The 11,523-nt window shown below is 56.4% G+C and overlaps 2 protein-coding genes across 8 annotated transcripts in view; one reads left to right on the top strand and one right to left on the bottom strand.

The window, feature by feature from the left end:
- The first annotated feature begins 6,134 nt into the window (after positions 1-6,134).
- Positions 6,135-9,080, top strand: HYI (hydroxypyruvate isomerase (putative)). 2 transcript variants are annotated; one of them, XM_079313903.1, is made up of 8 exons: positions 6,135-6,365; positions 6,442-6,553; positions 7,642-7,756; positions 7,894-7,972; positions 8,138-8,187; positions 8,363-8,432; positions 8,626-8,760; positions 8,950-9,080. In XM_079313903.1, exons 1-8 carry the CDS (start codon positions 6,170-6,172, stop codon positions 9,036-9,038), a joined length of 846 nt encoding a protein of 281 aa, XP_079170029.1. In that variant the 5' UTR covers positions 6,135-6,169; the 3' UTR covers positions 9,039-9,080. The 2 variants fall into 2 exon arrangements, 1 of the variants encoding a protein (XP_079170029.1); XR_013775295.1 differs by having other exon boundaries at positions 8,363-8,760.
- A 582-nt stretch (positions 9,081-9,662) lies between these two features.
- SZT2 (SZT2 subunit of KICSTOR complex) overlaps positions 9,663-11,523 on the bottom strand; it is a 52,994-nt gene continuing 51,133 nt past the window's right edge. For 3 of the 6 annotated variants that reach the window (XM_079313888.1, XM_079313890.1, XM_079313889.1), the window contains exon 72: positions 9,663-10,383. In XM_079313888.1, the coding sequence (XP_079170014.1) occupies positions 10,240-10,383 (144 nt within the window). In that variant the 3' untranslated portion in view covers positions 9,663-10,239. The remainder of the gene's footprint in view (positions 10,384-11,523) is intronic. The other 3 variants (XM_079313891.1, XM_079313892.1, XM_079313893.1) reach the window with 1 other exon arrangement.

Here is an 11,523-nt window from a genome sequence, read left to right as displayed (position 1 = left end):
CCCAGGCCATGTGCTCTGTGTGGGCAGCCCTGCTCTGCCCCGGGAGGACGGTCCGGCCGCAGGGCACCTCCGCTCAGCTCCGATGGGAAGCGGCTTTCCCGGGAGACGGAGCTCGTTGACTCCTTATTGATGACTCTTTCCCTCCTGCACGTCTGGGGAAGAGACCTGCTGAATAAATCAGTGCAAGAGACAGATTATGGCAGCTAAAGACTCCAAATGAGATGATAATTGCTGTAGTAATGACAACGAAGACCTGATGCTGCCGATAAGGAAACATCTCTTCTGCTCACGCCTGGTGCCCGGGCAGGGGTTTGGCACAGGCGCACGGATGAGGGTTCCCCAAGGATGCCAGAGCCAGGCAGCGCTGCCCTCCCTGTGCCCAGGGCAGGGCTGGGTGCCTGCGGCGGGGGCGGTCGGTGCTGGTCCCCACAGCGGCGGGATGGGGATGCTGTGGCCAGGAGAGGGGCCCGGGGTGGGCAGCCCTGGCGGGGCTGTTTGTCTGGTTCTCCCGCCGGCTGCGTGTCAGCTCTAATTAGGCAAACTTCTGTATTCATTGCGAGCCCAGCCAGCGGAGAATTCCACGATTGAATTTTAATGCCCTAAAAACACATTACAATCAGCCTGATTAATTAAGAGATGGCTTAACATGGTGACCGGGCTGCAGCGGGCTGCGCTGGGGAGGGGGGCAAGGATCGGCTCCTGCGGGGACGGGACTGGGTGTACTGGGGCTGGCAGTGCTGGGGCTGGTCACTGAGCCCCCTGGGCTGTGGCAGGGGTGAGAGCCAGGGGCTGGCTCTGCCCTGTATTGGATCCCGCACCTCCAGGCAGGGAAGGGCTGAACTCAGACCTCCGACACCTGGTCAGCCTCGGCTCAGCTAAGCACGCAGTGGGAGCATCCCCTTCCCTCCCTGGACCCCGTTTCCCCTGTCAGGCTGGCCACTGGGGCCCTGTTGAGTGCCTGTTCCCTGTGTCCCCCCTGTGTCCCCACTCTGGACATGGGGACTGACACTGTGCTGTGCCACTGCCATGAGCTGGGCTCTCCTGGGGGGAGCCTACTTGCTTTTGTTTGTGAGTGAACTGTTGGCAAGCTGGCAGGCTCCTATTAATAACTAATAGTTAATAACTAATACATACTATTAATAACTAATGATGAGCTGGGAGGTTCCGATTAATTTGTATGTGCAGTGATTCCCTGTGGTGCCAGTGATGCTGGCTAATGGGCTGCCACTTCCCTCAAGGCAGCTCTGCCCTGCTCCCAAGCCACTGCTTGATGTCACTGTGCTGTGCTCAGCCCAACCCAGGCTGTGTCCCCGCACATGTCACTGCTTGGGGTGGCCTCACCAGCCCACCTGGACCCTGTGGGGTGAAATACCCCCAAGGGAGCCCTTCCCCTGCATCCCCCACGGGTGCTGGGTAGTGGGAGTGGTTCCTGCAGACCCTTTTTGGGTTGAATTCCACAGGGTGGAATTTGGTTTGGCCAAAGCCCATCCTCCTGCTATGTAATGAATGGGAAAGGGAGGAATCCATAATCATGATGTAAAGGAGAGGGTGCAACCAGCAGGACATCAATCAGAGGGAAAGTGATAAAGGGAGCCTCTTGACAGGAGGAGCCAGCAGTGGAGGAAGGGATGGAAGCAGCATCATGAGGCCAAAAGAAATTTTGGCACGACAATAAATCCTGGAGCGGCTGGAGCTGCTCGAGCACTAATGATGAGGCAAAAACACCAGCCACGTTTAACAAATATTTCTGCTCTGTATTTGGAGAGAAGCAGGACGACATGCTTGAATTGTACAAGAGTGATGAAACCATCTATTAATTACTGCCGGGAATGTTAAACAACATCTGCCAGCTCAGCGGGCCCAGGCACCGCCCGCCCTGGCCTCCTCCAAGAGCTGGAGCAGAATTTGGCCTCCTCATTAATTTCCTACCAAATCTTGGAATAGCAAGAAAATCTTGGCCAGCTGATGGAGAGCCCACCCATGCTGGGAGCTGCAAAGGATGCAGGGGTGCTCAGCCCTTAACTTGTCTCCGCTGGGATTTATATCATGTTTGCACCCAGATAAATCCTTCTCAATGAAAAATAGCTTGATGAAGTGGGCAAAGATTGGGCTTTTGTTTCCCATAACTTGGGATATAGATTTTCTTATATCCATGTGTTTCTGAAGGCTGCAAGTAAGTGAGGCCTGAGCTGGACAACATGCTCATTAAGGTATCCTGCAGGACTCTTTATCACAGCTTTGGGAGGGACCTCCATCTTTCCCTGCATCTCCCATGTGCTGTGCTGTGCCTGCAACCAGAAAAATGGAGAGGACAGAAGGACAGAGGGGATAGGGGGAGAGGAATGGAGGAGATGAGATATAGAGAGGGTGGAAGGATAGAGGGGAAGGAGCAGAGGAGGAAGGAGAAATAGAAGAAGGCAAAGGTGAAGAAGAGGAAAAGGAGGAGGAGAAAGGGGGTCCAAGAGGAGAGGACCCCACAGAACCAGGGCAAGTCCCAGCTGTGGCACAGTCCTGCTGCACCCCATCATTAGCAGCAGAAGGTGGCATCTTTATTTTAGGAGGTGGAAACTGACTGAGCAGCAAAGGTGGCTGAAGGGCACAGCAGACTCTGATGGCAGAAAACAGGTGGCTCAGCAGCAGAAAGACACTAATTAACAAATTAACTCTGTACAGTATGCACTGACCAGGGTAAGCAGAAGAGGACTTGACAGAGTGACAATCCCACCTAGGAGTCCCCAACAGGCATTGGGGATGCCAAGTCAAGCCACCACTGGTGCCCATGGCCATGGAAACAAGGAGATCCAAGAAATTCAGGTGGGATTCTGGGTAAGGAGGACAGCTGGGGTTACACATGCAGCCAGCCAGGTCACATCACTCAGCAAAGTCTGCCCAGCACTGGGGAGCTGGGAGGAACACCCCAGCAGCACTGATGGAGCTCAGGGTACAGCCTGGTGGGGATACACTGGTCTTGGGGACACAGGTGGGGAGGCAGGGCTGGGTTGGTGCTGATCCTGTGGAAAGGCTTTTCATGTCTTGGCTCCTTTGCATCCTGAGACCATAGGTTTAAGGAAGACCATTTTGGTGAAAAATCATGAGATTGAATACATGCAAAACACCTGCAACTGCCTCTGCAAGATGCTGGGTCACATGTGGATTATTTTTCCTAGCCCTTTTCTACACATAAAGAGACTAGAATTTACTTACTATAAAAGTCAAAATCCAAACATGGCTGCAAAATATTGGGGTGCTTTAGAGGAAAGAAGAAAGCTTAGAGGCAAGGGATGCCTGGGATCCCATCCCGAGCTCTGGATTCCTTCACACAGCCACAGGGTGCAGGGGGGAATGGAACAGGACTGGGGGTGCCCAGGAGGGACAGGGTGAGAAGTGTCAGTGGGATGGTGCCATCCAGCCACCCCAGCTCACAGCACCTCGTCCCTCATGGCCCCCAGGGTGCCAGCTGAGCCACCTGAGAGCCTGGGACAAGCAGTTAAAATACAGAAATGTGAATTTAAATTAAAACATTTCATAACAAGAAAGATAAAACCTTCCCTGCAGCAAAGGGAGATGAGAGATTTATGGGGTACTGGGAGGACTGGTGTCCCCACTTCAGTGGGCTCAGGGTTGGGGTCTGGCTTGGCTTCCACTGTTGGCACCGCAGGGCACCCCAAGGCACTGCCACCTCCCCGTTCCAGCCATCACAGAGGCCAGAGCTGGGTCTGCAACTAAATGTCAGCTCGACAATAAAATGTGCAGGAGCTACGTTTTCTTCAGGCTAATAAAACTCCTGGGCAGCAGCAGAGATGCTTGGTACAGAGCTGCCCTCCCTCTCCAGCGCCCCTCTTGGCCCCCTCCTCCTCCTCCTTGGGGATACAGGGTCCACCTGACCCCATGCTCATTGTGCTGGCTCCTCACACAGAGGCTGCTGAGCACAGGCCCAGCACCAGCGTAAGACACGGCCCCAGAGCTGCCTGTGCCACGGCAGGGAGTAAATCCTCTGCGTCCTGTCAAGGTAAAGTGACAAAACACCGGCCTGCAATGCAGGAACCGCAGTTATAACACGAGAAAATCAATGCAATATATTACCAGAGACATAAAGATGCTATTAATGCTTCAGCACAGAGCCCTCAGCTTCTCCTGCCATGGCAGGGCAGGTTTACGTGAGGGCTCTGTGCATTCCCATCCCATTGCTCAGGTCACCCACATGCTGGGGCTCAATTCTGTGTGTATTCACTGACACCCCACCTAACAAAGCTTTCCTGCTCCCACACACTGACTCCTGGGCTTTGACCCTGCCAGGGGTCTGGGCTCCAGCTGGAGATGCATGGATGCAGAAAGGCAATGCATGGCCTCAGTAAATGCCTTTCTGAACTGCAAGGACCCAGTGAGGCTGCAGCCCCAGGCCAGGTGGGTGCCAGCTCTCCTTCTAGGGATTCCAATGACTGTCAGCTCTGCCATGCACCCACCTGCATTCAGGCACCTCCTGAAAAAGACTGAAGAGGATGACAACCCTTGTGCACCACAGAGTAAGGCCACAGGACATGTATAAGGTGCAGTGCTCTCCTGGCAGCTGCTGGCAGAGAGCAGTCTGTGTCCTGGGGACATGTGTGCTGGGTAAGGAGCAGAGCTGGGGATGCACATGCAGCCAGCCAGGTCACATTACTCAGCAAAGCCTGCCCAGCACAGAGAGCTGGGAGGGACACCCCAGCAGGGCTGATGGGGCTGGGCACAGCCTGGTGGGGATACATTGGTCTTGGGGACACAGGCTGGGAGGCAGGGCTGGGGTGGTGCTGATCCTGTGGAAAGGCTTTTCATATCTTGGCCCCTTTGCATCCCGAGCACATGGATGCCACTCCCTGCAATTGACAGTTTGGATTATTACTGAGAAGTTAAGTCAAGCCTCTTCTAATTGATTAATCAATAGCTTTAATTGAGTTGAGACTCCATAGTGGGTAGCTTCACCACTGTTATCCCCTTGGCCGGCACTGTCCTGACCCCCCACCAAAAAGCTGTTGCTGTGGCTGGCATCTGCCCAGGCTGGGCTCCCAAAACACAGCGAATTCCTGGCGCTTGCAGTTGCCTGGGGCTGCAGAGGGCATCTGCAGCAGCGACAGAGGACTCGGACCATGCAGGGCTCCCCCGGCACAGGAACAAGCTGAACACAGGGGGCTGCAAAATATCCGCGGCTCGTGGGACCCGCTGTGTCAGCCAGGGCACAGCCCCCGGGCATGGGCGGGACAGGACCCGCACCCCGCCCGTGCGGCCCGGGGACACAGAGCGCGGGGAATGGGGACCGGGAGCGCGGGGAATGGGGACACAGAGCTCGGGGAATGGGGACGGGGAGCGCGGGGAATGGGGACACAGAGCTCAGGGAATGGGGACGGGGAGCGGGGGGCTACCCGCGGGCACCGCCGGGTCACACCCCGAGCCCGAGCCACTGCTCTGCAGAAGTGGAGATGAGCATTATACGGTAAAATATGCAGAGCATGGCACGCAAGGAGAGAGCGTTTTTCGCATAATGAGACGCTGTCAGAGACAAGCTCCCCAGGAAACCAATTAAGAGGGCGCTTTGCGTGTGTCAGGCCAACACCTGGCAAGACCTCCTTTTGCAGAGCGGATCCAGCACGGGCCTCTCCCGCAGACCCTCCGGCGCTCCCCCACGGCCGTGGCACGGCCCGGAGCCCCCAGCGCCGAGCCCCGCATTGTCCCCGCACTGTCCCAGCACTGCCCCGCACTGACCCATCACTGCCCCGGCACTGCCCCGGCACTGCCTCCGCACTGTCCCCGCACTGCCCCCTGTACTGCCCCCAACGCTGTCCCCGCACTGCTCCGCACTGCCCCATCACTGTCCCCGCACTGTCCCCGCACTGACCCATCACTGCCCCGGCACTGCCTCCGCACTGTCCCCGCACTGTCCCCGCATTGCCCCAGCACTGCCTCGGCATTGTCCCATCACTGTCCCCGCACTGCCCCGGCACTGCCCCGTCACTGTCCCCGCACTGCCCCGTCACTGTCCCCGCACTGCCCCGTCACTGTCCCGCACTGCCCCGTCACTGTCTCCGCACTGTCTCCGCCCTGGGGCTCCGAGGGCGGGCCGGCGCTCCCCGGGCGGGACGCGGCGCTCGGCGTGGCCTCGGCAGCACCGCCCCGATCCGCCCCCGCCCCGCCCGCAATGGCGCTGCGCTTCTCCGCCAACCTCTCGTGGCTGTTCCCGGAGCTCCCGGCGCTGCCGGCGCGGCTGGAAGCGGCGGCGGCCGCGGGGTTCGGAGCGGTGGAGGCGGCTTGGCCGGCGGGCTGCCCGGCGCAGGAGCTGCGGGCCGCGGCGGAGCGGGCGCGGGTGCGGATCGCGCTCCTCAACACCCCCCCCGGTACGGCCGCGTCCCGCCGCTGCCCCATGGACGTGGGGTAGCGGGGACCCTCCGCCGACCCTGCCGCTCTCTCCAGGAGACCCGGAGGCGGGCGAGCTGGGGCTGGCGGCTGTGCCCGGGCGGCAGGCAGCGTTCCGGCAGGGCCTGGAGGCGGCCGTGCGCTACGCCAGGGCTGTGGGCTGCCCCAGGTAGGTGCGAGCGGGACCCCCGCGGCTGCCAGGGGGTTCCTCTGCTGCGCTCTGCTCCAGCGCCGCCCCGAGCGGAGCCTGCCCTTGGAGCCTGCCCTTTGCCCCGCGGTGTCTCCCGCCGCCGGGTCATGGAGCGTCTCCCGGGCAGCATCTCCTGCTCAGCGGTTCGGGACGGAGCCAGCTCGGGGCAGACTCCAGCGGCCTCAGCGTGCTCGCTGGGAACGGACCCAGAGCTGCCAAGCATGAGTCTGATCCTGCCCTTGGCAGTAGAAGCTCTTGTTCCCACCTCCGCACTACTGTCCCCAGGATAATCTTCCCTTTTTCCTCCCCAACTGCACCACTCGTTTCCACCAGGACACCACAAGAGTTGGTTTATTGTGGCCACACTGACTCCAGCAGAGCAGAGACACCGTAAAAGATGCAATTAGCCTGGCACAACTCCCTTTAGAAAACCAACAGGCCCCTTTTATTCCACTTACTTTGCACTATTCTTTCCTGTTGTAACTCAGTCCAAAGCCCTGTGGAGGGCATGAGCTAGGCAGGCCAGAGGCTGCCCAGCCCCATTTGCACACTGACAGGCACATTGAAAAGGTTTTTGTTTCTACTGTTCACTTTCCCCCAATGGTGGCTGAAGACAGCCTGACACTCGAGCTTTTGACAGCAGGGCCGTCCAGCACCAGGCACTGTCCCCTCCCTGCTCACAGCCAGCAAGCATGGCCCCATGCATGGGGCAGGTCCCTGGTAGAAACCGCATGCCAGTTGCCCAACATGCTGTCTGGGGCTCCCCAAGGAACTAGAGCCCAAGAAAGTTCAGCACCAAGGCGAAAGAGCTGAAGGCTCTGAGGGAAGAAGCAAGGTCTGTGATTGGTCAGGGAAAAGGTTCAAAGCCATCCCTCAGTATATTGAGGTGGGAGGGTGCAGATTTGGGTCCTGGCTGGCTGCTGTTGTGCCTCCTGCAGGAGAGATGGCTCTTCTTACCCCCTTCTGTATCTGCTCCCCCAGCTTGGCTCCCTTTTCCATCAGCAGATCTATCAGATCAGGCCAGCTGCTCGCAGTTGCTGCCTGTGATTATGTCTCTGTGCCTGTAGGATTCATGTGATGGCTGGGCGGGTTCCCTTGGGCACAGACAGGGCTGCAGTGGCAGGTGAGATGGAAACCACCTTCATTGAGAATCTCAGATACGCTGCTGACCTCCTGTCCCAGGTAAGTGGGGAATGGGTTGGGTCCTGCTTTGTGTGTGCAGCTCTTAGGCTACCCAAGATGAGCCTGGCATGGAGAGGTTTCACTTCCTGCTGCAGAGATAAGAGGATGCTCCACAGGGTGACATTGCTGTGTTACAGGAAGACATGATTGGACTGTTGGAGCCTATTAACAACCGCATCACTGACCCTCGCTACTATCTGAACACCCCACACCAAGGTAAGCAGGCACCAAGAGTTTCCTTCAGAGGAAGAGAAGGATCTCCAAAGTCTGAAAGACCCCCTCAGCATCTCCCTCACCAGGACGGAGATAAGGGGGGTCCTGGGGCTTCTCTGCAAAGCTTCCACCCTGGGGGCAATGGTTTCTCATCTCTTGCCCCCTTAGCTGCTGCCATCCTGGAGAAAGTGGGACGGCCCAACCTGAAGCTGCAGCTGGTGAGTCAGCACTGAAGTTCCCCATGAGGGCAACTTGCACAGGTCCACAAAGGAGTTTTGGTGGCCATGGACCTATTATCCCCTCCTGAGACATTAGACAGGGACTATAGCATGGTTGTCCTTAACTGCTCACTGCTGAACAGCTGCACCCTCCATTCTTCTCTTTTGCCCCCAGGACCTTTTTCACTGCCAGATCATGGATGGCAATTTGTCACAGAACCTGGAGACCTACTTCCCGCTCATCGGTAACACCCTGTGTCCAGACCACCTCCACTGCAGCCACGGGGCAGGAGTGGCTTTTACAGGGGGCCCTTCTACTCCAGGCTCTGCTGTAGCTGGCTGGGGGTGTGGGGCTGCTCTTGGGTCACCTTGTCTCAGGGCCAGAGAAGGCAGCAGGCAGGGCTGCCTTGGGCATGGCCTCTCCCCATCCCTCCCTAGGTCATATCCAGATTGCACAGGTACCAGGGCGGCACGAGCCCAATAGCCCTGGGGAGTTGAACTTCCCCTATATCTTCGAGCTCCTGGAGTCCCTTGGCTACACTGGCTACGTGGGCTGCGAGTATGCTCCCAAGGGTGAGTAGGCCTGCAGCTCTGAGCCCCACAGGCACCTCCAAGCACAGCAGGTAGCTGGGTACAGTGCCTTTGCACAGCCAAGGTCCTGTGGGGCCCAGGGAGTGGGTGTCATCCCTGCCTGGGGATGAGGGCTCTGTCCTGAACAGAAGCTGCTCCAGCTGCAGCAGGAGACACTGTCTGTCACTGCAGGAGACACTCTGGAAGGTCTAGGCTGGCTGCGATCCTACTGGGAAAGCCGAGGGCTGCAGCACGGTGGGACCAGCAAGGCAGCCAAGTAAAACCGGAAAACTATGAGAATAAAAGACAAAACAGTGGCTTAACAGAGGAGCATGTGTCTTCTCTAGGACTAAGGGAATGTGGTTGAGTGGGATGATTTCCTAGAATGAGGGTAGGAGTATCTATGTAATTTCCCTTCCCCAGGCTCTACAGGGCCAGCTCAAGCTGTTAGACCCTCATCTACACAAGTACCACCTGCAGCATGTTTGATTTAGTGATGGCTCAGGCACCACTGTAGGTGACTTCAGGTATACAGAAAACTTTCACTTCCAGGCTGCAGGGGTGTCCAGGGAGAGGCTTCCAGTCTCCCCAGTAAGGGGAGCATTCCAGTTGGTGCCTGAAGTTGTGGAAAGAACACTCTGGACTTCCAGGTACTGAAGTTCTCAAGGCTGTTGCCAGTGCCCAGCACTGACTCGGCAGCAGGGCTGCAAGTGAAGCAAGAAGTCCCCTCCCAGGCTGTCTGATCCAAGGTAACAGGCTAGGAGCTGCCTGCACACGGATAGTCAAGGCTGACTGCCCTGCTGCTCCTGCTCTGGAGCAAGAGTAAGATTCCAGAGCAAACTCAGCCAGCCTCAGTAGCTAGGGCTGCTCTGCATCCTCTACAGGCAGCCTTCCACAGCCTACAGTGACCGAGCAGGGATCTGGTTCAGTTTATTTCACAGATAGACCAATGGCTCAAATGTACACCTCTGTAAAACCTTCCTGTGATCCAGTTCACCCTTCCTGTCCCATTCATGCTCTCCCAAGGAAAGCAAAAGGCCAGAAGCAATTGTCCTCACTGCCAGTCAGGCAACCCTGCAGTCAAGTCTTTCCTCCTAAAGCCAGAGCACTGTGCAGTGCTGCCCTGGGCAGAAGATGATGCTGTGCATGCTCCTCAGTGCCTTCCCAGCAGGCAGAACTCACCTATGGATGCCAAAGCCACGTCCCTGAGAGTTACTCTGCTTCAGCCAGGCTGCAGCAGCCAAGTTCCTGCCCTTGCTGTTTGGTTCAAGGCCATTCAGTATCAAACCCACTGAAAACAGCACACAAGGGCCATACCAGCCAGCCAAGCAATGAGGTGCTGGTCCCCAGGCTCCTCAGGTCAGTGCTGGCTGCAGTGCCCAGGCACAGGTCTGCCCAGAGACCTGTTCTTCCCCATGGTCACCAATGGCACAGCTGTGCAGAGGGTGCAATACATGTTGCTCCAGGACGTGGGTGCTGGTGCTAGAGCAGGCCTGTCCACAGGTTGAAGCAGGCAGTGTTGATAACTGACTCCAGGTGATGGTATGTGGACACCAGCTGTGGCAGAGGACTCTCGCTGTTCTGGGGCTGCACTGGGAACGGCTCCCGGAAAACCACGGTGAGGCTCTGCCAGGAGGGAGGAGAGGGTCAGGAGACAGGATGCAGACAAGCACTGTGCAGTCCCTAGCCCAGCTCTGTGGACACTTTTTTGGCAGTTAGGCAAATACTGGGAGAAGTCCCAAAATGCCAGCGGCACTAAGCTAGTGCCTCTTCCTGTGACAGAGCATGTTTGAGCCTCTCCCAATTTTTCTGGAAATCTGGCGCAAGGATTTGCCCGCTCTGTCCCAGCTCTCATGCATCTGCAGTTATGCCAATCCTGGCAGAAACCACAGGAGAGGAGGGGATCCTACTGCCTCCACAGTAACAGGAGCTTCCAGGGAAATTAGAGGGAAATTTCTTCTTCTAAGGGGAAGAGTAGGAGTGCAACAAATGGGGAAAGGGAGGAGATTAATAACCGCAATCCTAAAAATAAATGCTGCCTGCTCCACTAGTGACTAGTGACTGTACTGAAAAGGCAGGGCAAAGGCAGAGGGGAGTAGGGAGCAGGCAGAGGTTGTAGGAGCTAAAGCAGAACAAAAATGTGACTCAGTGCAATCAGATCAGCATCATGGAGGAAAGACACAGGGACAGGATATTCCCCAGAGTTGAAATGCATCCAATACAGAGTTGAAACATCCAATAACCAGGGTCCCTGACAAATTGGTGAAGCCATAAGAAGAACTGTGTAACTACAAAGCAAATATACTTTCACCAAATGTTCCACCATCATTTAAGAGGGGAAAGGAAGTGATTTGTGAGCCCAGCTCCAGCAGCATGCAAGGCTTTGGAGTAGACTGCAGGAGACAGAACCATGAGGGAAGTGCAGCTCAGTGTTACCAAAGTGATGTGCTAACGCTAAAATTCTCTTTGATACTGTAATATTTCTAGACAAAAGAATCATGGTGCATCTTATCTGGGATTCAGGAAGGATTTGATGTGGTGTCACATGGGAAATTTAGGTAAGCTGAAAAGATAGGAATTAACTGAAAAATTATAAGGTAAGAACATGTCAGTGCTGAAAGGGGAGATGGAGAGAGGTTACAGATAGAGTTCCTTCAGGACAGGCTTTGGGAGTCACATTGCCTAGTACTTTAACAAGTCTAGTACAAAGATGAGGAGTATGCTGATAAAATTTGAGGCACTAATACTAAAGAGGATTGGGATAAT

Source organism: Erithacus rubecula, assembly GCF_903797595.1.
Source record: "Erithacus rubecula genome assembly, chromosome: 10".
NCBI lineage: Eukaryota > Metazoa > Chordata > Aves > Passeriformes > Muscicapidae > Erithacus > Erithacus rubecula.
The sequence above is the reverse complement of the archived record's forward strand: the minus strand, read 5'-3'. Positions and strand labels throughout refer to the sequence as shown.

What these genes read in the sequence shown, in the direction of transcription:
- HYI (XM_079313903.1), top strand. Translation starts at nt 6,170, where the DNA reads ATGGCGCTGCGCTTCTCCGCCAACCTCTCGTGGCTGTTCCCGGAGCTC. An exon ending in CTGCTGACCTCCTGTCCCAG is followed by an intron (nt 7,757 to 7,893) that starts GTAAGTGGGGAA and finishes GCTGTGTTACAG; the next exon opens with GAAGACATGATTGGACTGTT. An exon ending in CCAACCTGAAGCTGCAGCTG is followed by an intron (nt 8,188 to 8,362) that starts GTGAGTCAGCAC and finishes TTTTGCCCCCAG; the next exon opens with GACCTTTTTCACTGCCAGAT.